This window comes from Gouania willdenowi, chromosome 22 (assembly GCF_900634775.1).
Source record: "Gouania willdenowi chromosome 22, fGouWil2.1, whole genome shotgun sequence".
Taxonomy (NCBI): Eukaryota; Metazoa; Chordata; class Actinopteri; order Blenniiformes; family Gobiesocidae; genus Gouania; species Gouania willdenowi.
This window is the reverse complement of record NC_041065.1, coordinates 11,020,223-11,045,494: the sequence shown is the minus strand read 5'-3', so window position 1 is coordinate 11,045,494 and position 25,272 is coordinate 11,020,223. Positions and strand designations below refer to the sequence as shown.

Below are 25,272 nucleotides of genomic sequence, written 5' to 3'. Positions count from 1 at the left end.
CTTTGCATTTTTGGCTTTCTGTTGGCCTTCTTGATTTTTAGTTAAAAAAAATAAAAAAGACTGGCCACTTGGTTACAGTGTTTGAGGTGATGCAAAGTGTCCACTGAGTTGAATGATACACATTTATAATGACAAAACCCATGCATGTACAGAAGAACAGCATTTGAATAACTGTGTCTCTATAGTGACCTCTATGCATGAAAGGGTTCAAATGGATTAATCTCCACTGAAATAGATTATTCTAGTAAGATTACAAAAAGGTTTCAGTGATATTTGTAAGCATCTGCAACTTTATAATACAACACAAAGACAATGATGTTTCTACTTAGAATAACTATTGTTTTAATTTAAACGTGTTTTCCTTCATGTGTGTTTATTATTTTTTATTGCAGAATCTTAGCTTCATGACACATTTGTAAATACATTTAGTCTATGTATTTGTAGATTTGTGTCTTTATTATTCAATTTTAAAAAAAAACAAAACATTTTCAATAAAAAAAAAATCACTTCAAATGAAAAAACCCTTTCCAATCAAAAATAAATATTTCCAACCAAAGAAAAAAAGTGTTCAAATGCAAAAACATATTTGAGACTCAAATAATTGCATTTGAACACTTTTTTCTTAGATTGAAAATGTGTTTTTCACTTTTTATTGAAGTAAACTTTTTTCATTGAAGTGATTTTTTTTTATTGAAAAGTTTTTTTAATTTTTTTTTATTGAATAATAAAGACACAAATCGATGGAAGCCCATTCCTGCTAATAAAAAAAAAACTCTAAAAACCTAGAAAAAGTTAAATAATAATAATAATATAAACATTTTAAGTCATAATTATGATAATATCTCATAATTATTATACCTCTATTTATAATATACAAACTATAATATACTTTAAAATATACTACTCTTAGATACAAACATAAGTCATTATCAGATGCTTAGTCATAATTATGAGTACTAATACTAACTATTATATACTTTATAATCCACTACTACTAAATATAAACATAAGTCATAATTATGAGATGCTAAGTCATATAATAATATAATATATGATACTTATAATAATAATACAAGTATTATAATCATGAGATAGTATCTCATGATTATAATACTTGTATTTAATGTACTTTATAATATGCTACTCCGAGATATAAACATAAGTCATCACTAACAGATGCTAAGTCATAATTATGAGATGGTATCTCATAACTATAATATACTTCATAATATACTACTACTAAATATAAACAAAAGTCATAATTATGAGATGCTAAGTCATTACAAGATGGTATCTGAGAAATTCTGATTTTATTATGAATTTTATTATGAATTTATTTTTATTTTACTCTTCCTATTTTTTATATTTATTCATTTTTTAGTTTTACTGGAGGGATGGGCTTCCATACACATCTACCTCCATATCTATGGTATGTCCCAAATAAAGTTTTTTAAAATGTATTTTAGACCTGCATAATAGGCAAACAAAACCTGCCAACCTGTCGTGTGCGCACTCCTGCTCCGTTTCCTGTTGTTCTGCGCAGCTGGGGGGCGTGGCCTAGTTACGCCCCCGCCCTGTATCCTCCAATGAGCGTCCTCGTGGAGGACGTGACAGGCTGGAGAAAAAGCCGCTGCACCTCAGTCTCTGCTCCACTTCCAGCTCACTTCACACCAAAGTTGGTCAAAGTTGACACGGAGCTGCTCCTCCAAACATGGCGACTCCTCTCACCGACCAGGAGAAACGGAAGCAGATCAGTATCAGGGGCATCGTCGGGGTGGAGAACGTGGCCGAGCTGAAGAAAGGCTTTAATCGGCACCTGCATTTCACTTTGGTCAAAGACAGAAACATCGCCACCCCCAGGGATTACTACTTCGCCCTGGCGCACACTGTCAGAGACCACCTGGTGGGGAGATGGATCAGGACTCAGCAGTTTTACTATGAAGCAGACCCTAAGGTAACTCCATGAATAATAACACACTACAAGTGTCATTCAACATGTCTCCTCTCAACTCACTTTTCCTGAACTCTGTAGAAGCAGGAAGACTTCCCTTTCCTCCCGCCCGCATTTCCTTGTTTATGTTTTAAAAAAATTGTTTTTTTTTGTTTTGTTTTTTTTAAAGGAAACGTAGAATAAGACTGTGAGTTTGTGTGCTCATGCATGAAGTTTATTTACACACCAGCAACTTGTCTTTCATTCAGAACCTGCTCCTCACTATCATCTCTGAAATGTGTGATTTGATCTGCAGAGGGTTTATTATCTGTCTCTGGAGTTCTACATGGGCCGAACCCTCCAGAACACCATGATCAACCTGGGTCTGCAGAACGCCTGTGATGAGGCCATCTACCAGGTGAGAATGAGTGAATAAACCCCTCTGTAATAAATATAAGAAACCCCTCTGTAATATATATAATAAATATAAGAAACCCCTCTGTAATATATATATATATATATATATATATATATATATATATATATATATATATATATATATATATATATATATATATATATATATATAAAATAAACCCCTCTGTAATATATATAATAAACCCCTCTATAATGAACAATACTAGGGGTGGACTGGAAGAAAAATTCAGCCATAGCATCTTCTGTCCAGAATCTACTATATTATCAGAGGACACCACGTAGAAGCTGTTATTATGTCAGTGATGCTCAACGTGTGGCTCTTCATGTCATAATTTTAACTATTAATCCCCTAGAAAACATTAAAAAGGGGGAACTTTTTAACTATTTCCTTTGTCAATTTTTTGCTCCTTTTCTAAAAGTTCCGACACTAGTTTGGCCAATAAATACCCATCTTCCCCTATTTTTTTTTGCAAGTTGTTTTTGACACATCAATTTTTTTTGTCCTCTATTTTTTTTTGGTCACTTTTCATCCCAAATGAGCTACTTTTTCCCAATAAATACCACGTGTTTCCTTTTTTCCCATACAGTTAAACTTTTTGTCCCACATTTTTGCTCTTCTTCACGATTGTTTACCACATTTTGCTGATTAAAGCTAACCTTTACCATTACATACCACCTGGTTCCTCTTTATTTGACCATTTTTTGGGGCCACTCTTTGACTACTTTTGGCCCATTTTAGTCACTTTACACACTTTTCTTTAGGGATGTCCCGATACAACTTTTTCACTTCCGATACGATACCGATATTGCAGCCTTGTGCATTGACTGATATCGATTCTATGCAATATCAGTACGAATCATGCATACTTTTATTACTTATTTTGTCGTGTGGAATGTTAGAAAAGGCTTGATTAATAAAAAAAAAAAAAAAAAAAAACGACCCATTTATTATAAACCAGTGTTTCCCAAATTGTATTGCCCCATGTATCCCTTAGCCTTTGCCTGCTATCACAAGTACCCCTTAACCCATGTGTCTCGTCCAACATTAACCTTGAATTTAGGCCTTTTTATTCATTTATTTCTGATGTTTTACTCATTTTAGAACTTCACCTTTTGGTGTATTTTAAAGAGTTGCACCCCAGTTTGGGAACCACTGTTATAAACCAATGGATTATATATAATTAACCTTTTAGAATTACAATATTCTATAAATATATATGAAATAGAAGATATTTATATCGGAGGTTTTAGATGCAGTCCGATAAAATCCGATATTCATTTTCTGGCTGATATCGGACCGATATCAATATCGGATCAGGACACCCCTACTTTTCTTGCCACCGATTACCATGTCTGCCTCCACTCGCTTGTAAAAAGAAACCCGTACCGGGACGACGCCCGGTATGCCAGGTGGTCAGTCCCATACTGACCCATACTGACAGCTATGTTCTGCTACAGCTGGGTCTGGACATGGAAGAGCTGGAGGAGATGGAGGAGGATGCAGGACTGGGGAACGGAGGACTGGGTCGACTGGCAGGTAAAGATTTGCTGATGTCTGATAAGTAGAAGAACGAGGAAGTGTCCGATCTTATTTCCTCTTTGAGTGTTGAAGGATAGGAAGCAGGAAATAACTACTGAGCAGAGTTCATTTTGTTCACATTTGGCCACGTTTTTTTTTTTTTTTTTATTTTTATTTTTTTTTTAGAATTTAACCAACTAAATTTAGTTGTTCAACAGTAGCTGTTGAAAACACATACATATATGTAATCTTTTTTTAAAACATACATTTATGTTTTCCTGTGCAACATGCATTTCACAGCATGCCTGTCAAAAGACCAACATGAGACATTAAGTATTTATTTATTTATTTTTTTTTTTTGCTCTTGTCTGCACATTCTGTCGAAGGTTAACACTACAAGAAGTGCAATCTTTTAACAGCAATGCATATTTTGTTATTGCAATTAAATAAATTTATTTATTTCATTGCATAATTGTGACCATCACCAGCCCTCCCTAGGGAAGGGTAAGAAATACTTTATTAAAGGGAGGATGTAAAAAAAAGAGAGGGCAGTGTTACACCAAGGTGAGGGGTTGGAGGGGGGAGGGGAAGTTAACAGGGAAGAGGAATACAAGATAGGAAATGGAATGGGTGGGGAGTAGTCGATAGATTTCAAGTGATGCGATGTGAAATTGTGGTTGTGTATATTGTGCTTATTGTTGAGTTATCAAGCCAGTTTGGTTAAGTATTTATTTTTGACCAGTACAGGTCCGCGACCCACCAGTTGAGAATCGCTGAATTAGAGTATGACTAAAACTAACTAACAAAATCTAAAACATAATTTCGTCACATGGGGCAAAATCCAGTCAGAACTTGTAATCTGTGTGTATTTACAAATATTAATACCATCCAGTATCAGGTTGATCAATGAAAAATGTCATCTTTAGAAAATGCATAAAGTCTTATGTTTTATATTTGAGTCAACTATATCTGCAACAGATTTAGTCGACTAATATCTTGATGTAATTTAAATGACAAAATCTAAAACTAAATTGCATTTTAATGAAGACTAAGTTGAATTTTAGTCAAAAGACTAAAATGAAAAGACTAAATCTCTCTGTTCTCCACAAACTAGTTTTTACTTCCTCGTATTGATTGTGAGTTTATTTCTTCTCTCTGCGTGCAGCCTGTTTCCTGGATTCATTGGCCACTCTGGGTCTCGCAGCGTACGGCTACGGCATCCGATACGAGTACGGGATCTTTAACCAGAAGATCAGAGACGGCTGGCAGGTAGGAATTTTTATTCATTTTCTTCTGGAAAAGAAAAAGGCCTCAAAGATGCAACAACACTGCTTAAAGAGCTCAGAGTTCCCGTCTTATCTTTTACTTTGAAAATCAGTACTGGCCTCTCAATGTCGACTGGGGGCTAAAGTAGAGTGGAATTAGGTCAGGACCCGTCCCAGGATAATTATTTACAGGGGTCTAGATTGTGGTCAGGTTATTTGCAGGTCTCTGGGAAAGATTTTCATTCTACAAAATATACGATATGTGTGTTTTTGGCTTTTGGCCTTTGGGTTCCGTATGAACCCTGCGTGTAAACATGCACTGGTGAACGCTGAACTGGAAACGTACAGAGGGCTGGATCCTCTGAGGTGGATGAACCTGCACCTGTTACAACACTGGGTGAAGTCATGGACCTGTTAGAACCTGGATCACTTGGTTCAGGTCAGCTCAGGTGGGCAGCGTTACTTCATGGTTCCGTGTTGGCGTTCTGCAGGTGGAGGAGGCAGATGATTGGCTGAGACATGGAAACCCCTGGGAGAAAGCCCGGCCTGAGTACATGCTGCCAGTTCACTTCTACGGACGAGTGGAGGAGACCAGAGACGGATCCAAATGGGTGGACACTCAGGTACTGGTGCACATTGTTGTTAAAACACGTCTTTTAGCACGCCATGGAATCAGTGCTAACATTCTCTGGTATTATGACATGTGCAAATGACGGTGCAAGTATTTTTATTTTCTTTTTTCATTTTTATCACACTGTGTGCAGCCCAAAACAAATTTCCCCGCGGTAATGATAAAGTACCATAAATCAAATTAAATTTTACACCCACTTATCTCAAATAATTGTAGTGCACGGTGTACATTTAAGGACATCCTCAGGTGTCGGAGTGAGGTATCAGCTATCAGGAAAACCTCCTGTCATTTGTCACACCAAAATGACTCAGCAAAACCTTCATCAGATGAAACGGCCTCAGGTTTCAGAATAAAAGTCATCAGACTGCCGTAAAACATGACATGATGGGAGACCCCCCAATCACCCCATAAACACTTGTGTTACCCTCACAGGGACTACGAGAAGGATTTATTAAGGTGAAAAAGTTACTTAGTTCTGCTTTAAGTTTTAAGTTAAAGCTAATACTAGGTCAAAATTAATGCTAGGCTAATGTTGATACTATTGCTAGGTTATTGCTACTGCTAGATAATGCTAATGCCAATGATAAGCTAATGCAGTGTGATGTGGGCCAGCACCTACATCCTCTTGTATTTTCTTCAGGAAATGCAAACATTCTAGTTATTATTATTATTTATATATTATTCCTCCATAGGATAGGTAAATTTCACTGTAGGGCTACATTGTACATTACATTATTATGTTTTTTATGTGTGCGATAGTAGGGGGTACATGGGTTCAGGTTAAATGTCTGAAGTGGTACATGACTGTGAAAAGTTTGGGAAACACTGGTGTAGGGGACATGCTAATGATTTGTCATTCTAGTTAACAGTTAGCCTGATTGCTCTCTAACGTTAGTTATCGACAAATTGTTTGTGGAAAAAATTGTATCCTTTATCCAGTTTCTTCTTGTTGGTGATGGACTTTTCCTCCACGACTCTTGCCACGTCAGCAAAGATCATTTTTAGCAAATCCGTGAGAAGTTGTATAGAGTCTCTAATCCATGTCTGATCCCCGGCTTTTTGCTGTGTTGACATTTTACCGGAAGTCTGCATACACTACGATTGCGTATTTCCGGTTATTGTGAGAAAGGTCTATTGCTGACAGCTGCGTCTGCGTCCGCCATTAATATCAAAAGTGTTATGTTTTGGGGGGTTATTCTGTGTATTTTTGGTGTCATCTTATGTGGTTTTTTTGTAGTAAATTTGTGTATTTTTGTTGTCCTAACTTATTTATTAAATTTTAAATGATTTTTTTTTTTCGTGTTTTTGGAGTCATTTTGTGCATATACTGTAGGAGCAGCACAAATTAAACTGAGGGCCGCCGACTGCTCATGTCTGGCTTCATTTCCTTTTTTTTTTTTTTGCTGCTGTTTTCATGTTTTCTATTTATTGTCAAGGAAGAATCTTGAAAACTGTGTTTCCTGGCTTTAAACTTGGTATAAGGGTGGGAAGGATTTTTTTTACATTTGTTTGACAATAAATAAAAAGACAATTTTCTCTTAGTTCTCTTTATTTACAAAGTTATTAATAATTAAAGCCAGATTTATCAGTGAGTAAAATAACAATTGTGTGTCCCTTTGTGACACAAAGGGATTGAAGGTCATTTCAGTTCATACGTTGCGTAATGTGACGTGTGATAGTTATCATTCATGGTGACTTTGCATATTTCCTCCACACCTGCTACAAGCTCGACTCAACACGTTTTATTTACACTAGGAGGTACCTGTTATCAGATTGTATCTACTAATCTTGGGTGTCTAATCTAAAACATGTTTTAGAAGGAACTAAATTGTGACAGGATGAGTTTCTGGCTCACTGATTGGTTATAGAGAGATCTGTAGTTTAAAACCCAGGACAGGAGGAAAGTTCAAGTCAGCCATGGGAAGAGTTAATCAAAAAGTTAGAAGAAATGTAACCAATTACTTTACTTCTTTTAAAATGTACTTAAGTACAAGTAAAATGTACAAGTACCCATAAAAGCAACTCGATGACAGTAACGTTAGTACTTGTAATCCATTACTTTCACCTCTGTGCAGGTGGTGCTGGCCATGCCGTACGACACGCCCATCCCTGGCTACATGAACAACACGGTGAACACCATGAGGCTGTGGTCGGCCCGCGCACCCAACGACTTCAACCTCAGAGACTGTGAGTAAAGACCCGGCGTTGCAACAGCTTTTCCCTCAGCTTTCAGCAGAGCTTGGTTATTAGCACAGTGCTAACATGCAACACCGTGTCTGAGGTAAAATGACTTCCTATGTGATCATATGTATCTACAGTTAATGTTGGAGATTACATCGAGGCTGTCCTGGACAGAAACCTGGCTGAGAACATCTCACGTGTCCTCTACCCCAACGATAACGTAGGTTTACTGTTGATGATGCAGCTTTGACCACGCCGTCATATTTTAAACGAGCTCCGTGCGTCCGTCCCTCCCAGTTAAAGGGGACAGCTTTTTGTGTGTGGCTTCAGGGTGTCAATACCTTGATGGAGTTTAAAAATGAGAAGCGCGCAATTATTTTTTTTCCCCAGTTATTGCATTTTTTTTGTTTTTTTACTCTGTTCGATGCATCTTCAAAGGGGACAGCTTTTCTCAGAAACCTTTTAAGACACGATAACCACATTTGCTGTGTGGCTTCAGGGTATCAATACCTTGATGGAGTTTGAAAATCAGAAGCACGCAGTTATTTTTTCTGGAGTTATTGCCCTGTCCCGTGGTATCTTCAAAGAGGACAGCTTTTCTTAGAAACTGTTTAAGATAGTTATTTTAGTAATTTTATATTCTGATATGATAATATTTTCTTATATATACATCTAAGTTCTTAGATTTAAGAAAAGGTTGTGAGCAATCTGGCTGGGAATGTTGACTGTTTTCTCGTTTATTTTTAAAGTTTTTCGAAGGAAAGGAACTGCGTCTGAAGCAGGAGTACTTTGTCGTAGCGGCCACACTCCAAGACATCATTCGCCGCTTCAAGACCACCAAGAAGGGCGTTCCTGGTCGCACGTCCTTCGAGACCTTCCCAGACAAAGTGAGACTCATCGTTAACTCAAGGTTTCTGAGTAGGAGAGAATTTTCACTTTCAAAATTCAAAAGGAGAATAAACTCGTCCTAATGGGAATCCAGGTTTAGTCCGAACGCCCTTAACAATATTAGCCACAATTATTGGGGCTAGCAGCTTTAAAAGTTCCCGTGATTATCACTAAAAAGGCCAGAATTAGCCAAAATATATTATAGTTTTCATCTGCAGTTACCATTGAATTTTTTTTTACATTATTATATTTCTTACATTGTTTGTCTGTTCACTTGTTACATATTTTTATGTACCTTTTGCATTAACAAAAATGCACTTACTTTCAGAGACAGGCGACTTTTTATTACAGCAGGGTCTACAAAAAGTCAGCATTTAGATAAATGACCAGTCTGAGCATTAATACAGAGAACCATAAAGGGTTTAGTGTGTTTTTCTTGTTCTTTACAACAACAGCATTATCTCACTTCAGAATGCTTTCCTCAAGGTTTAGGAGTGTCATTCTGAACTTTCTTCTAGAAGTGCCTATTTGAAGGTCAGGCACTGCTGTTGAATGAGAAGTCCTAAATCAGTCTTAACTGTATCTTCAGAGCAGCATTTCCCTCTGACTGTAATTTGAGTTATTTATTGTTAAAGCTGGTCTGATGTCATCTTACCTTTTGTGGGAGGAAAAAATAACAACATTAAAGTCGTTGTGAGTGTATTTTATTTTTTTTTTTTATTTATTCAGTTTATTTCCGACATGGTTACATTCACTTTTTTTTTTTTTTTTTTTTTTTTTTTTTTTTTTCTTTTTTTGTACATGCCGAAAAAGGAGACGAGAGAAGCAGTTTGCTTATCTGGGTCCCGTCCCCTGTTTTACCATCGCAAATTTACATGGGTTTACATGTCTCTCTGGTCAAACATTCTTGATTTCTTCTGAACGTCCATCTGTAGTCAGTGTTGTCCTCTCTATCTTTGTTTGTGTTTGCCAAAGACCAGAGACTTATTGCCAGAGACTTATTGTATGATGATGTTTTGCAGGTGGCCATCCAGCTGAACGACACCCATCCAGCCATGGCCATCCCAGAGCTGATGAGGATCTTTGTGGATATTGAGAAGCTGGACTGGGACACGGTGGGTGGAGTCAGACACTTGGATTCATTAAATACTGTATATGCTTATGGTGAATGGAGGAGGAGATGACAACGATGATGAACGGATCTTCCTCCTGCAGGCCTGGGATCTGACCAGACGCACATTTGCGTACACCAACCACACCATTCTGCCTGAGGCGCTGGAGCGATGGCCTGTTGAGCTGCTGGAGAATCTCCTGCCCAGACATCTGCAGATCATCTATGAGATCAACCAACATCACTTGGATGTACGTGAGCTGAGATGCTGCTAAACTATGCTGCAGGCCTTCAGTTTGTCCAAAAAATTATAGTTATCCAACCACATATACAGTAAAACACCTTTTAATGTATTTTGAATGGATAAAAAAATAGTTATATTCAAACTTTGGAAATTACTTTTTAATAACTAGTTTTTATTTAACAACTTATTATTTAACAAAATATGTATCTATTTAAAATGTATATTTATTGGTTTAAAAAAATGTTGTTACTGTTTTTATATATATATATATATACACACACACTTGTGTTAGGGGTGGGACGATGCACTAGGTTCATGATACGATATACTAGACATAATAGGTTTGCGATAACGATACAATATTTTTGGAAAGGAAAATAATAATAAACATGCTTTTATTTGATTTTAACTTCAAACGTACTTGCATTCTTACTCGAGTATATTTTGTAATATTTTTATTCAGTTGAAAAACGTGATAAAAATATTAAAAAATAAAATGAACAATAACGATCTTTTTTTTTTTTTTTTTTTTTTTTTGTTTGTTAAGGGTCATCTGGATTTCACCTCTATATCCTCCAAATAATTATACATGTAATTAAACATTTTACATGTCTCTCTACATTAACCCACCTGAATATGAACAGTAGCTTGTTATCAGGCCTTCTGCAGATCGGGGTGATTATGCAATCATTAGATGTCTAAAACATGTAGGACTGCAGCTCTTCAGGATCAGGAGTGAAACCAAGAAAACCAGATTGACCAAATAATGGACTTTAAGACTGGTTTAACCGGCTCTCATTAGTGACTTTGCAAAAAACGTGTCGCTGTCTGTTGTGTCTCTGCAGAAAGTTGCTGAACTGTATCCAAACGACATGGATAAACTGAAGAAAATGTCTCTGATCGAAGAGGACGGCGTCAAAAGGGTGAACATGGCTCATTTGTGCATCGTGGGATCTCACGCCGTCAACGGAGTCGCTCAGATTCACTCCAACATCATCAAGGCTGAAGTGTGAGGCTCTCTCCTGATAATGTGCTCAATAACTGGAATCGAAGCTGTCGTCAGTGAAACAAACATGTCCTCTTCTCGGCCTCAGATTCCGTGATTTCAGCGACCTGGAACCAGACAAGTTTCAAAACAAAACGAATGGCATCACTCCCAGACGATGGCTGCTGCTCTGCAACCCTGGGCTGGCCGAGCTCATCGCTGAGGTCTGTGTGTGTCTGTGCTGCATTAAACGCAGAGCACTCACTGTTTATTTTACTTTTCCTGACGCTGTGCAGACAAAGATAGATCACACTATATGATGAATCTGCGTTCCAGGTGATCGGGGAGGACTATGTGAAGGACCTCAGCCAGTTGCAGAAGCTGAAGGACTTTGTTGATGACGCCACCTTCATTCGTGATGTTGCTAAAGTCAAACAGGTACAAACCATAGACTGTGAAAAAGATGGACGAGACATCCTCGAGCTCCCCCTGCTGACTGGTTGCAGTATAGATCATAAACCCCGACTCCTCAATGATAACGGATGGGGTGTGGGTCAAACTGTAAAGTTAAAATACTCGTCACATAATTATTTTTCCAAACCTAAACTCTGCTGTGATTGTTAGTTATTATCACTCTACATTGTGTTCATTTTTCTGTGAAGTTTTTAAATAAGTTATTTGAGGTTGAAAAAAGTCATATATGACTATGATTGACAGCCGCGGATCTTGCGTAGCTGTCTTTGAGAATAGCATAATCAGTTACTGTACGTCGTGAAGGAAAGCCGAGACGCCATTCATCTTTTCTGTTCAGTTTTTTTCGTCTTTTATGACTTACTAGTACTAGTGTTAACCTCTATGATCTGAACAAGATGTTGGTAGGATTTCCAGTGGGAAAGATACTTAAGTCCTTGGTGCAGCTGGGCTGCATAAGTCTTCAGGGAACTACGCTAAATGGGCGGGGTGTCTTACCAGGACTCCTCCCGCCAGACCCTACTGCACAGACTCTGGCTCCAAATGACGTCAAATTGGCAAGCTGGAAGTGCCCCTAAGCGTCAAATTTTGGCTTCATGAACGTTGAAGCAGCTACAGTGCACGCCCACTTTCACAAATGTCCAGTCTTCTTTTCCTTGCACTTAAAGGGACAGTATGATAAAAAAATCAGTTGATAAAGGTTTTGCTACAGTGATATACATCCCTTTAGCCTCATTCAGAGGGCCAAAGTTGAAAAAGTTCTGTTTCCTCCCTCCGTTGTTGTTCTACATTTTGTAGAAATCCACTGCAAACCGGGCGAGTTGGATTTTTCTCGTGTTATGACGTCATAAGGGGGAAATTCCTCCTCCTGACAATCCTGGTTCCTCCTACCCTACATAAGAATGTGCGCTCCTCCCTCTCAAACTACCTCACGGATAAAACAAACACGGCGAAGGCAGGGCATCGTCACTGCGATTTATCCACAGTTAATATCTTTACGTTCAGCATATACTGTAGATGATTCAGTATGTAGATAATCTGAAGCGCAGTTTCACTTTTATCAGCCGTTACACCACCTCGTATCACCTTTGACATGATCTGACATGTTTGTAACTCAATGCGATGCAGCAGTTGGACAAAACCAATGATTATCAACTTAAATGGACCATCTGTGGTTAGAAGAGGTGAGAAAAACGACACGTAGTAGCCCACCTGAAACACCTGAGTCAGCTGATAGTTTGCGCTGCTGCTGACGCACACACTCGCCGCTTAAATAGCCATGTGTTTTACTGTAATGTGCAGTTTTTTGACCGAAAACATTAACAACAGTGTGTGGATAGAAAAAGACAATCACTATAGTGATCAGCTGTTTGAATCCCACACACCAAACACGGACGCAGTATAATATTGGTGCAAGCCAAGCCCTCTCCGAGAGGGAGGCGTGGAGTCTACATCTACAGACTCATGCATATGCATGAAGGCCCCAAAAACAGACTGTTTTTAGAAGCGTCATTAAAGTGACTTTTCAGTAAAACAGGTGAGAATGGGAAAATAAACCTCAAATACTATGTTGTTGGGGTTTTTTAGAACAAATGGAGATGGGTGAAAAATAGCATAATACTGAACCTTTAAGCTTTATTAACTGAACAAGCACTGGTTAGAAGTATGTAGTTTATATTGTTTAGAGCAGTAGTTCTAATCTGGTTTGGCTTTGAGACCGACCAATATAATTTAGTATTCATTTATAAAATTAAAGATTTAAGCAGGTTGACATAGTTTATTTTAAGTTTTTTGGTTCAAAACAGAAACCTCAAACAAAAATACAACCGTTTAATCTGATTACTTCATCAGTTGGTGAATACAAATCTCTTTATGGCATAGGCAAAGTCCTTTCAGAATAAAAGCACAACAAATATCTGATTTGGATGTTTTAGGGGTTGATCCGATGCTGCACCGTAGATTCAAAGTCCAGTCTTGGGTTTTCATCGTTTCTATATCCTGTGGGTTTTCTGGATCTCTTTCACAAGTGACAAAATGTGGCAACAACAACTACACTGGCTTGTCTCACAGTCTTGAAAAAGGAGAAGTGGTGTTGTTGATGGATTACTAAACATAATGATTGCATTTAGAGCACGTTTATTTTCACAATCCGTAAATTAAGCAACAATATTTTCAGGATCATCATCATTGTGCAGATGATCGCTATTACCTACACTATCACACCATGAATATATTTGTTCTGCACATGAATTTTAATGACCAATAATTCCTAATCTGTGGTGTTTAAAGAGAATAAATCTAAACATATTAGTTTTTAGAAGCAGATAAGTAACTCAGTAATGTTGACGTTATGCAACGTATGCAGAAGCCTGTGTATTCAGCACTGCCCCTATAGTATAGTAACGGTAACAACCAACCCCACCTATCACTTTTCTTTATAACACATTTATTTATTAGTGCTGGGACTTTAACACAGTAATTATGATAAGTTAATTATTTCTTTTGCACTCCAAACAGCACGGAGTCTTTCTCATTGCACAAGTTCCCAGTATACCCATATTACTGATGCACAGACAACAACACAAGAAACTGGAGAACCTGTTCAGTTTCCACTTCTCTTGAATGTTCTTTACTACTATGTTTTTTTTAATTTGAATACACAAAAAACACATTTGTTTTAGAAAGTTTACAAAGAAATCCAGAAAACTATGAATATAGCTTACTTAAATCTAGGTTTGTGCTTTGTGAACAATGCAATCATAATGTTATTTATTCGTATTGTACATTATTTTAGCACTCAGTGATGGAAATAATGAACATTATTTTGTTGTTTAAGCTTATTTATTGTTGTGATTGATTTAATCATTGACCAAAATCAATTTAAATTGGAAAAACTTCGCTTCTTGTGTCAAAATAATTAATTGCCTAAAATATTTACCATTTTCACTCACTCCAGATCAGATTAGACTTTAAATATTATTCATCAAATGCTTAGCTGTCATTATTGCAACTGTGATCAAACTATAACAATTTATTTTTTTATTTATTCAGTTTATTTCCGACATGGTTACATTCACTTTTTGTTTTGTTTGTTTTTTTGTACATGTCGAAAAAGGAGACGAGAGAAGCAGTTTGCTTATCTAAGTCCCGTCCCCTGTTTTGAACACAGAAAATTTACATCAAAGCTTGTCTCTCTGGTCAATCATTCTTAGGTTGTTCTGAACACAATTTCATTTTTTTTTTTTTTTTGTCCTTTTTTGTGTAGGATTTATTCTCATCTGTAGTCAGTGTTGTCTTTTTTTATTCCTCCTCCTCTCTTGTTCCCTGCTGATTTCATTCCCAGGCGTTGTTTGCGTTCCTCCAGTTCAAAAGAAAAGTTCATCTTCTTTCGAAGTACTTGATATCTTCAGAAAGTTTTCTTAGCATAGGAAGGATTAGAAAGGCACATACCCCCATCATTAGCAGGCCAATGATCATGACCCCTAACAGGTAGAGGTCCTCCACATCTTCCACTGAGAGGATTGAGAGACACAGCATTTGGGTTTTTCCCTTTCCATCCATGATGTAACCACTCGGGAATGTCTCTTTTGGACACGCTGGTTCGTGTTGTAGTGATCTTCTGTTTGTGAAGATTGAGTCGATTGTGTTCAATGACCAGTTGATAAGTTTCATCACGTTCCTGTGTTGATCTCGTATTCGTGTAAGAATGTGTTCCGAGTTTTTGCTTTAAATCTAGTGAAGTTTGCAGCTTGTTTTGTCTCTGCATCAAGGTTATTCCAGCTGGAGATAGCTCTATTGACAGTGCTGTATTTTCCAATGTTAGATTTAACTAATGTCTTCTGTTATTTTTTTATTTCCAAAACTGATGACTTTTGTTTCGCTAGTTCCTCATTCGTCGTTTCTATTAGAGTTTTAATGTCTTTACCTAAACATAGGATGGTTGTGTCGTCTGCGAACAGCGTTAGTTTGAGGCAATTTGAGACTTTGAAAATGTCGTTTATATATAGAATGAACACTTTTGGCCCTAAATTCGAACCCTGTGCTTTAACCACTTCTCTGTGGACGGGGCATTTTCACACAAATTTACTCCAAACTAATTTTTCAGAATCCACCAAGTATTTAAAATTCAATGCTTTTCCTTGTGTTCTGGTTTCTGCTCAGTGCACGTTGACGTTGTATTTTCAAAACTCTATTAAATGAATGCCAACAATGTGTAATACAAGATTTCCACATTTGGTACAGTAATTACGTGCATTAACAAAAACTACAAGATCAACGATAAACCAAAAAAAAAAGTCAATAACAGTAGCAATGATGGTAATGGTAGGAATATTAGCAACAATAGTGTTAAACAAATAGTCACGCAAAGCAATAGATATTGGATACCCATAAGATTAAAAGAAAAAAAAAAAAATATATATATATATAAATAGACACATACCCATAGATGTATTATGAGCATATACAGTATATGTATAAATGAAATGAACAAAAAAGTAAATAAATAAAATACACAGAATGAAAATTAAACACAAATCATACTGATATTTAAAATAAAAATAAGTAGACAAAATTAAAATGATATAATTTAATAGAAATAATAATAATAATAATTAAAAAACTAAAAGTTGGACAGGTCAGATGGTAAACGGAGGTTCCACACAATCATACCAGTCATAACGTAATAATTTCCCGTCCTTTAACTGACAAAGTCAAGCCTCGTCATTCGAGGTCTGTGCTGGAATTTAACAATTTCCTTGTGGAGGAATGGTCTAAAATTCCCACTAATAACAATTCTTTTAAAGGAAATCCCTCAGAAATGTGCTGAAACGGGTGGACCAACTGAAAATGAAATAAGATTGTGTGTTTTTACAGCTTTAGATTTGTTGCGTGTTTGGACAAGACTTTTCACATTCATAATTCTGTCCTTTGCGTCTCCATTATCTCATGTTTCTGATTTTCCTCACAGGACAACAAACTGAAATTTGCCCAGTATCTGGAGAAGGAGTACAGAGTGAAGATTAACCCGTCCTCCATGTTTGACGTCCACGTGAAGAGAATCCACGAGTACAAACGGCAGGTCCTCAACTGCCTGCACATCATCGCCATGTACAATCGTACGTGTAAAACTCTCGCTTAAATACCAGGAGCCAGTAGTCATACAGACTACACACAGTGCAACATTCTCATGAGTCCAACACAAGATAACGCACATGAAAAGCCTGCAGCCGAAAGTCAAGCCAGTGTAAACATTAGAATAGTTTGGTGCCGATTGACAGGATCTCAAACACAAGTTCAGACCAGTTTGATTTTAAGTGGAACGCAGATTATTACGAGCAATTTCAACATTAATGTGCCCTAGTTTGCACTCCAACGTATGAATGATATGTCAAGCACTGATAATATCAAGCAATAAGTGACTGATATCAGTTACTGCAGGATTGTGACATACATTTCTTGGATTTTGGGGCCATTTTTGATTATTTCGGGGATTTTTTCTGTAATTTAAGGAAAATATTGAAAGTTCTTGCTTCAATTTAGGACTAAAAATGACTACCGCCATGTGACATAAACGTAGAAACACTGAGCCTTGCAAATATGAAATGATAATTTACATAATGATTGGGGGTGTGCATTAATTTGCCATCAATCTGATACTATACGATTCATGATTTGCATGTCACGATAAGATATATCACGATACTAAACTACACTATACATCGCAATATCAAGTACAAAATGGTATGAAATGCAATTTATTTTATTTTATTTTGTGATAGCAAGTAAATGGTATTGAACTGTAATCCAAGTACCAATATTAAGTGGTATGTTTATCAAACAGTCAAATAATTTTTTTCAAAAAGGTTTAACTTTTGCTTCTACAATAGATTCTGATTCTGTTAAGTTCTTAAAAAAAATAAGTAACCACATACAGTACATCAATAAAAGTTTCCAGTATGTTTTATGAACATAAACTATCAACTTCCAAGCTAAAATGTATTGAGGAGTGCGATGGTTTAACAAGGTGTGGTTCGCTGACTCACTGGCATCGAGTGACTGGGCGTTTACGTGCTATGCATGTGTTAGGGCAATTACATTTCTTTTTTTTCTTGGAAAAACATAATTAAAAAAATTGACATGTTTTAGATCGATAAGATAATTGCGTAGTGAAATATTGTGATATATCGTCGAATCAATTTTTTTTCTTACACCCTTAAAGCTGATATCTGGAGTTTCTGAGAAATCTATGTTTATGTATATGATTCTTTTGAAATGGGAAAAAATACACAACTAGTCTTTTACTATGGTCTACTGCCGGTGGTCATTCATATACATTAATGTATATAAGTCCCGCCTTCGTCCTATAAACCCCTATACAAATGGAAATGAGCGCCGTGATCACCTAGCCAATAGGCTTTGACTTCCTGTTTTTGACTGTGCACGGAAACAAGGCCGTGCATCACAACAGCAAACATGTAAATATGATTTTGGCTCTTACCTGACACATAGACCTATATCATATATCAATGTGACCTTGTTATGTTCCGCGATGCGCGTGCAGAAAAGTAGAGGCGTGGCTTCTGGTAGACTGCAGAGGCAGTGGGAGGAAGTGGACCTGTTTAGGGGGCGGGACATTGAGACATTTCTCAGAAACTCCGGATATCAGATTTAAAGGGATCCTCCACTGTTTTTACAAATGTAGCCTTAAACCTTTGAAATGTCCTTATTCAAAGATCAATGCCTAACAAAACTCATTATTTTGCATCATATTTGTTTTATTAACTTTTAAAACTGGTACTACTTTACCCTGTGTGCCGACATGTTGAAATGACTTCATTGGTGATGTGATTAGCCCCTTTTAGTCCAATGAGTTCTATAGGAGGTGAAGCATTCGGGATCATTTAGCACAGGGGTCTGCAACCTGCGGCTCTGGAGCCTCATGTGGCTCTTTGACTCTTTTGGAATGGCTCCCTATAGCTTTAAAAAAAAAAACTATTGAAATTAATTGGTTTTTTTCTGTTTTTTTTTTTTTTACAGAGGCTATTAATGATTAATGACAAATAAAATATATAAAGATATACAGTAACAATTTGTTAACCTAAAATAAATCACATTGTGCAATGACTCAGCCACATTCCTACTTCACCTCCTGCAACATCAACTTTCCTGCAGCTGCGGCTGACCTTATGTTTTAAATCCCTGGTAAATAACTAAACCAACAAAAACACTATTCTGGAAGAAAATAGAGATTTTAATTGTGTGGGGACAGATTCATTTAACCACCAATGTGCAGGTTAAATATGCATGTTTTATGTGTGACAAGAAAAGAGCAATTAGCATGTGTTGATCACATGATCATGTGTTATCAAATTTACTTTTTGTGGCCCTTAAAATACATTAACTAAAAAAAATCTTCTTTATATAACATTGTGTTATTCGAAGATGCAAGATACTGTTTTATTTCTTGATGTCAATTTTATTTCAAACTCTTTTTAAGTTTCCATTTACATGATCAAGTCAAATGAAATCAAACATTATTCTATATCATTTTAACTGTATAGATTAAATCACTGTATTGTCTTCATTGAGAATGTATTTTTTTGGCTCCAGGAGGACTTTAATCCAGGTGAGATGAGGCAAAATGGCTCCCTGTAGAGTAAAGGTTGCAGACCCCTGATTTAGCAGCTTTCTGTGCTGCTTTGGGTTGCTCTAAAAATCAGTAAAACTTAAAAAAATTTGATGTAAACCTCTTTTGTTTACTGAGAGATGAAAAAATCTGTGGCCACAGGGGGCGACAGTTCCCACTCTGCTGTTTTGTAGACGCCATTAAGGAGAGAAGAGCTCCGTGTGCATGGAAATGATGGATTCATTAGGCCACATTTGTAAAAACAGTGGAGGATCCTTTCAATAATGATTCATGTTTTTCCATAATTTTTACTTTCACCTGTGGGTCAAATTTGATGCTCTAAAGGGCTGGATTGGGCCCCCGTGCCTTGAGTTTGACACCCCTGTGTTAGAGGATGCATCTTGCGTGCTACATCTGCCTCTCGGTTTGATCCCATCTTAGGAAAACCAATCCAAAGTTTTTTCCAAACACTAAAGATAGTTGTTGAAACTTGATCGTAGTCATTTGCATTGAATCGGAATGTGTTTAAGTCAAGGTTTTGTTCTCATGTGAGTTTTCTCTTTTGTCTCCAAGGCATCCGAAAGAATCCTGCAGCACCTTTTGTTCCTCGCACAGTGATCATTGGTGGAAAGGTATCCCCTCAAACTAGCATTTCCACTGACCACGTGAGGGCTAATGTAAACATGCAGTATTGACTCTGATGTGGGTGCCGTCTGCAGGCTGCACCTGGCTATCACATGGCAAAGATGATCATCAAGCTGATCACCACAGTGGGAGACGTGGTGAATAACGACCCAGTGGTGGGAAACAAGCTGAAGGTGGTGTTCCTGGAGAATTACAGAGTGTCTCTGGCTGAGAAAGGTACCACTCATTATCACACTGTGTTTTACATCAGTGGTTCCCAAAGTGGGGTACGCAAATTTTTCAGGTGGTATGTGAATAAAAAACAGGCTGACAACATTGGAAACTAGAATCTAGGGATGTAACGATTCACTCAACTCCCGATACGATTCGATTCACGATACTGGGTTCACGATACGATTCTCTCACGATTTGTTTTACAAAATGGGAATGTAGACAAATATTCCTTTATTTTTTGGGGGGGAAAAAAAACTGTACTATTTTCCTTTTATATTTCATTGTCAAAAGAATCCCTTGATAAACTATTCAAAATGCAATTCAACTAAAAATAAATAAAGGAATAATACAAATGAAGGAGAAGCCTATTAATTGAAATTCTGGTTCTATAGTAAACAATGCAAAACTACATATAGTTCCTTTTCTTTTTAAAAAGTGCAACTGAAAATGTATTTGTGCCTTAACAATTGGAACTTTAAAAAAAAAACAAACAAAACAGTCTGCTCTGTATTTTACGTCAAATATTTGTTTGGACCAGCAAGAGGCGCTGGGTAACCCAGTGGTCGGTTGGCATGCAGATATCCTTGCAGTGAAGAAGAGATGCTATGCTAGCAGATAGAGCTAATAGAAAAACGTGACTTTTACAAATATTCACGTAATATTACAGATATTATTTCGGTGCTAAAGGGGTAAAGAATCATTTATTAACATGTTTAAGAGTAGAAGGCAGCCAAAAAGAAAGTAGTAGCAGATTCCGCCCGCCGCCTACACTTTTAGACGAGAAGGGTATATATACTGTATATATAGAAGGATCTGCTGTTTAAAAAAAGTACTGCGATTCAATTTTCAGAGCATCCACGTGAACCGTGATACCTATGAATCGATTCTTAACTGCCTTACGATTAATCGTTACATCCCTACTAGAATCTAAATAGAGCAGCAGTCAGGAGCCCCCATGCATTGCCACAAATTACACATTTGCCTCTGTAAGACTACCCTCTAGTGGTGACAGAGAAACAAAACAATCTCATCAAAAAAGCACAAATATGACAAGAGCTACATTGCTTTTTGCAAGCCATATGTGTTTGATGCTCTCTGCCACCACGTACTTGTGTGAAAGTGGATTTTCAGCTTTGACAAACATGAGAACAAGACTTGGCGTGGAGAAATATTTAAAGGCCCAGACTCAGTAAAGTTGTGGCAAGTTATGTTTCAGGGTGTTGAATATGCTGTGTTACAGGGTTGGGGTCAATTATAATTGTAATCACTTAATTGATAATTCAATTATCAATTGAATTATCAATTGATAATTCAATGCTTGTTCATGTGGATCTTGTTGGGTTCTTTCTTTCTTACTATGATCTTTATTTATATTGCACAATTTACAACAAAATATAAAGTTGAATTGCATTGAATCAAAGGCGACGTTGCTGAGTCGAGCCATATCTTCATCAAACGTTCATTAAAACAATTGAGTGATAATTCTGAATAAGATGTTTTATTGATTATTATTCTTTTTTTTTTATCATATATTATTTCTCAATAGGATAGGTAAAATTCAGGGACAGAGCTACATTGTATAATGACATTACATTATTTTGTTTTTAAGTGTGCAGGAGTAGGGGGACCATGGTTATGGGTTAAATGTCTGCAGGGGTACGGGACTGTGAAAAGTTTGGGAACCACAGTTTTAGATGATGCTCGATGAATAAAAAAGCATCTTTTCGTCCTCAGTGATTCCTGCTACAGATCTGTCTGAGCAGATCTCCACTGCTGGCACTGAGGCCTCAGGAACAGGGAACATGAAGTTCATGCTGAACGGAGCGCTGACCATCGGCACCATGGACGGAGCCAACGTGGAGATGGCCGAGGAGGCCGGGGAGGAGAACCTCTTCATTTTTGGCATGAGGGTGGACGATGTGACTGCGATGGACAAAAAGGGGTAAAAGTACTTTTTTTCTTTTTTCTGAGTTTAATTAATTTTGCATGCTTTAAAGCATTAGTTCTCAAACTTTTTTGGATCAAGTACCCCCTTTCTCTTAATTTTGAATACAAGTACCCCCTTTGTCTGACTACTCGATTTTTGTGTTTGTGTGTGTCATGTTGTGTGTTTTGTTGTTGTTTGTCTGTTTTTATTATTCAGTATATTTTTTATTTTGTTTTGTGTGTTATCGGTATTCCAATTATTCCATCTCTGTGTGTGTGTTTTTAGTGTATTTTGTTGTTGTTTGTCTGTTTTTTTTTTTTCTCTTATTTTGTGTTTTTGTTGCTAACATTTAGTATGATTATCATTTTTAACTAAAGCCTCTGTACATGAGCGCCCGCCCCATGTACAGAGGCTGTAGTTCCTCACCTGCAGCGGGTCCAGGTTCGATTCCCGGCCTGGGACCCTTTCCTGCGTGTCATTCCCTGCTCTCTCTGCCCCCCTTCCTGTCAAGCAACTGTCATATAAAGGCCACTAGAGCCAAAAAATCCTTTAAAAAAAAAAAAAAAAACATAATAAAACCCCATATTTTTAATGCTTTCATTTCTCTCTCTCTCATAGAGTTCTCCTAGGGGTACACCTACCCCCATTTGAGAAACACTGCTTTAAAGAGCTAAATCTAATCGTTCTCCTATAGATATGATGCCATGGAGTACTACAAGAAGATCCCTGAGCTAAAGCAGGTGATGGATCAGATCACCAGTGGATTTTTCTGCCCCAAAAATCCTGATCTCTTCAAAGATCTCACCAACATGCTCTTCAAGCACGACCGGTGACTAATTAACCCTTTATTCATACATTGTCACATTTTTCTATATTGTCCTATTGATGCTTGTTTTTCTGCCCTTCAGTTTCAAAGTGTTTGCAGACTTTGAGGACTACTTGGAAGCCCAGGCGAAAGTCAGCAATCTGTATCAGGTAACGTTGAATTGGATCGTGTTTCACTGTCATCACGTGTGTAAAGGTTGGAATGCTAACGTTAGCTTAAGACTTACAGTCTGGGACATAAGTCTTTATTTATTTGTTTTTATTTTAATTTTTTTTTACTTGTCTGCACATGCTGTCAAAGGTCAACCCTACAAGAAGTGCAATCTTTTATAGACAGCTATGCATGTTTTGTTATTGCAATAAAATAAATGAATTTATTTTATTGCATATTTGTGACCATCACCAGCCCTCCCTAAAGAAGGGTAAGAAACACTTTATTAAAGGGAGAAAATAAAAAGAGAGGGCAGTGTTACACCTGGGGGAGGGGGAGGTGGGAGGTGGAGGGGGAAGGGAACAGGGAGGAGAGACTCAAGGTAGAAATTGGAAAGGGTGGGGAGGCGTTGTCTTAAAGTGAGAGTGAGATGTGAACATATTGTGCTTATTGTGTTGTGTAATCAAGCCATTCTGTGACAAGTGTGAAGCTTAGGTATAATGGTGGTGGCTGTGGACAGATGGAAGGAGTGAGTGGTTATATCTAAAACAGGTATTTGGGATTAACTTGTGTAAAGTTAAGCCCAGTATGAGTTTTATCCCACATCCCAAGGCGTGCCAGTGCATCGTAGATCAATGTATGCACAAAAACCGCTACTGCAAACACAAGCGCTTCCCCGGACCCGCCGATGCAGAAAGAGCGGGAGCCAGGGAGCCCCAGGCCACCCCCCCACAGCAGCCCTCCAGATGCCCCTAAGACCCCAAGCCGAGAGGCAGGCACCGCCCCCCACACACACACCCGAGAAAGCACCAAGGAACCGAGGACCCAGCGCACCCCGCCACCGACCTCAAACCCCATGGCCCCCCACCAACATCCACCCCCCCACCCCCGAGGGGAGGGCCCAGAGTGCCCCCCCCCCCCGCCTGAGACCCCAGCAGAGGCCCACGCCCAGTAGACGGCCAGAGCCGCGCCAAACGGGCAGCCGGCGGGCCCAGAGTCAGCAGGGACCGGATCCCAGGCTAGAAGGGCCCAGAATAGAAAAAGCACTGGGAGTAGCCCGCCCAAGGACAACGACCACATCCCAGCCGCCCTGAGCAACGATGCATGCCGCACCACCAGCCCCCTGGCGTACCGACCGAGCCCTCCAGGTCACCTTTTTTGAAGCCGCCAGCACGATGCGCCTTAGTTATTGCTAAAGACAGCCCCCCCGCCCCAGTTAAAATGCAGTATAAAGAAGAAAGAGAAAAAAGGGAGAAAAGACCATATTCAGTGCAGTGATCCCCAACTTTTTTGGGACTGTGACCCCATTCTCATATCAAGAATTTCTAGCAATTGGAGTCGAGATTTTTTTTTCTCGAATTAGTTTTTGATCATGTTTGAGCTCATATATATATATATATATCACTGCATTTTAATTGAACTAGATTTATATTTCACAAAGTGAAAGTATAGAAATACAGTTGTTTAAGATTGTTATAAATTTTTTTTTAAAGAATAATAATGTATACGTTGACCCAACGGTTGAAAACACTGATTTAGTGGCTCCTGATAGATTTATTCCATAGTTTTTATAATTTCGTGTCATCTCACATCTGGGGTGGACCAAGACTGACACTTTATTTGGTAATTTTCCTCTCTCTCTCAATGCCCCCCCTCCAGTGCCATCACGTACACCTAGGGGAACACGTACCCCTATTTGAGAAACACTGGTCTAGATGATATAAACCTGTTGAAAGCCTCAGTTTTGCAAAGTAATGAAATGTATTCAACAGATGGTGGATAAATCTTTTCTTCTTCTTTTTCTAGAATCCCAAGGAGTGGACGAAGATGGTGATCAAGAACATTGCTGCAACAGGAAAGTTCTCCAGTGATAGAACCATCACAGAGTACGCCACTGAGGTGTGGGGCGTGGAGCCCACCGACCTGAAGATCCCCCCGCCCAGCGAGCCCCGAGAGGCCTTTGAGCAGACGGCCAGGGCTCTGAAGAAGATGTAGGCGGAGTCACTTCCAGCACATTGCTTTGTGTTTATAGTTTACCATTAATGAGTGCGAACATGCTCAATAACCTGAAACCAACCGTCCTAACACTGTTATACATCATCAACACATGCAGTAAAGTACAAGTCATTTGTACGTCACTTGTTTTTATTTACATTCCAGTAAGGCAGGAAGGGCGTCGGCCACACGCAAAATTAAACCCTTATTTATCACATTACTGTTT

The 25,272-nt window shown here is 38.0% G+C and overlaps 1 protein-coding gene across 1 annotated transcript; it reads left to right on the top strand.

Moving 5' to 3' along the window:
- The first annotated feature begins 1,711 nt into the window (after nucleotides 1-1,711).
- pygl (phosphorylase, glycogen, liver) lies at nucleotides 1,712-25,184 on the top strand. The gene is made up of 20 exons (XM_028437442.1): nucleotides 1,712-1,954; nucleotides 2,247-2,348; nucleotides 3,827-3,905; nucleotides 5,053-5,156; nucleotides 5,644-5,775; nucleotides 7,859-7,970; nucleotides 8,102-8,184; nucleotides 8,714-8,851; nucleotides 9,875-9,967; nucleotides 10,068-10,214; nucleotides 11,053-11,216; nucleotides 11,302-11,416; nucleotides 11,529-11,630; nucleotides 16,633-16,780; nucleotides 19,864-19,922; nucleotides 20,010-20,151; nucleotides 21,883-22,090; nucleotides 22,770-22,904; nucleotides 22,984-23,050; nucleotides 24,858-25,184. The coding sequence occupies exons 1-20, from the start codon at nucleotides 1,712-1,714 to the stop codon at nucleotides 25,044-25,046; spliced, it is 2,562 nt and encodes an 853-aa protein (XP_028293243.1). The 3' UTR covers nucleotides 25,047-25,184.
- The last annotated feature ends 88 nt before the right edge of the window (nucleotides 25,185-25,272 follow it).

Bases quoted from the DNA above. Each gene is read 5' to 3' on its own strand.
- pygl (XM_028437442.1), top strand. From the start codon at position 1,712: ATGGCGACTCCTCTCACCGACCAGGAGAAACGGAAGCAGATCAGTATC. The intron at 10,215-11,052 runs GTACGTGAGCTG...GTGTCTCTGCAG, and splicing joins TCAACCAACATCACTTGGAT to AAAGTTGCTGAACTGTATCC. The intron at 22,905-22,983 runs GTGACTAATTAA...TCTGCCCTTCAG, and splicing joins ATGCTCTTCAAGCACGACCG to TTTCAAAGTGTTTGCAGACT.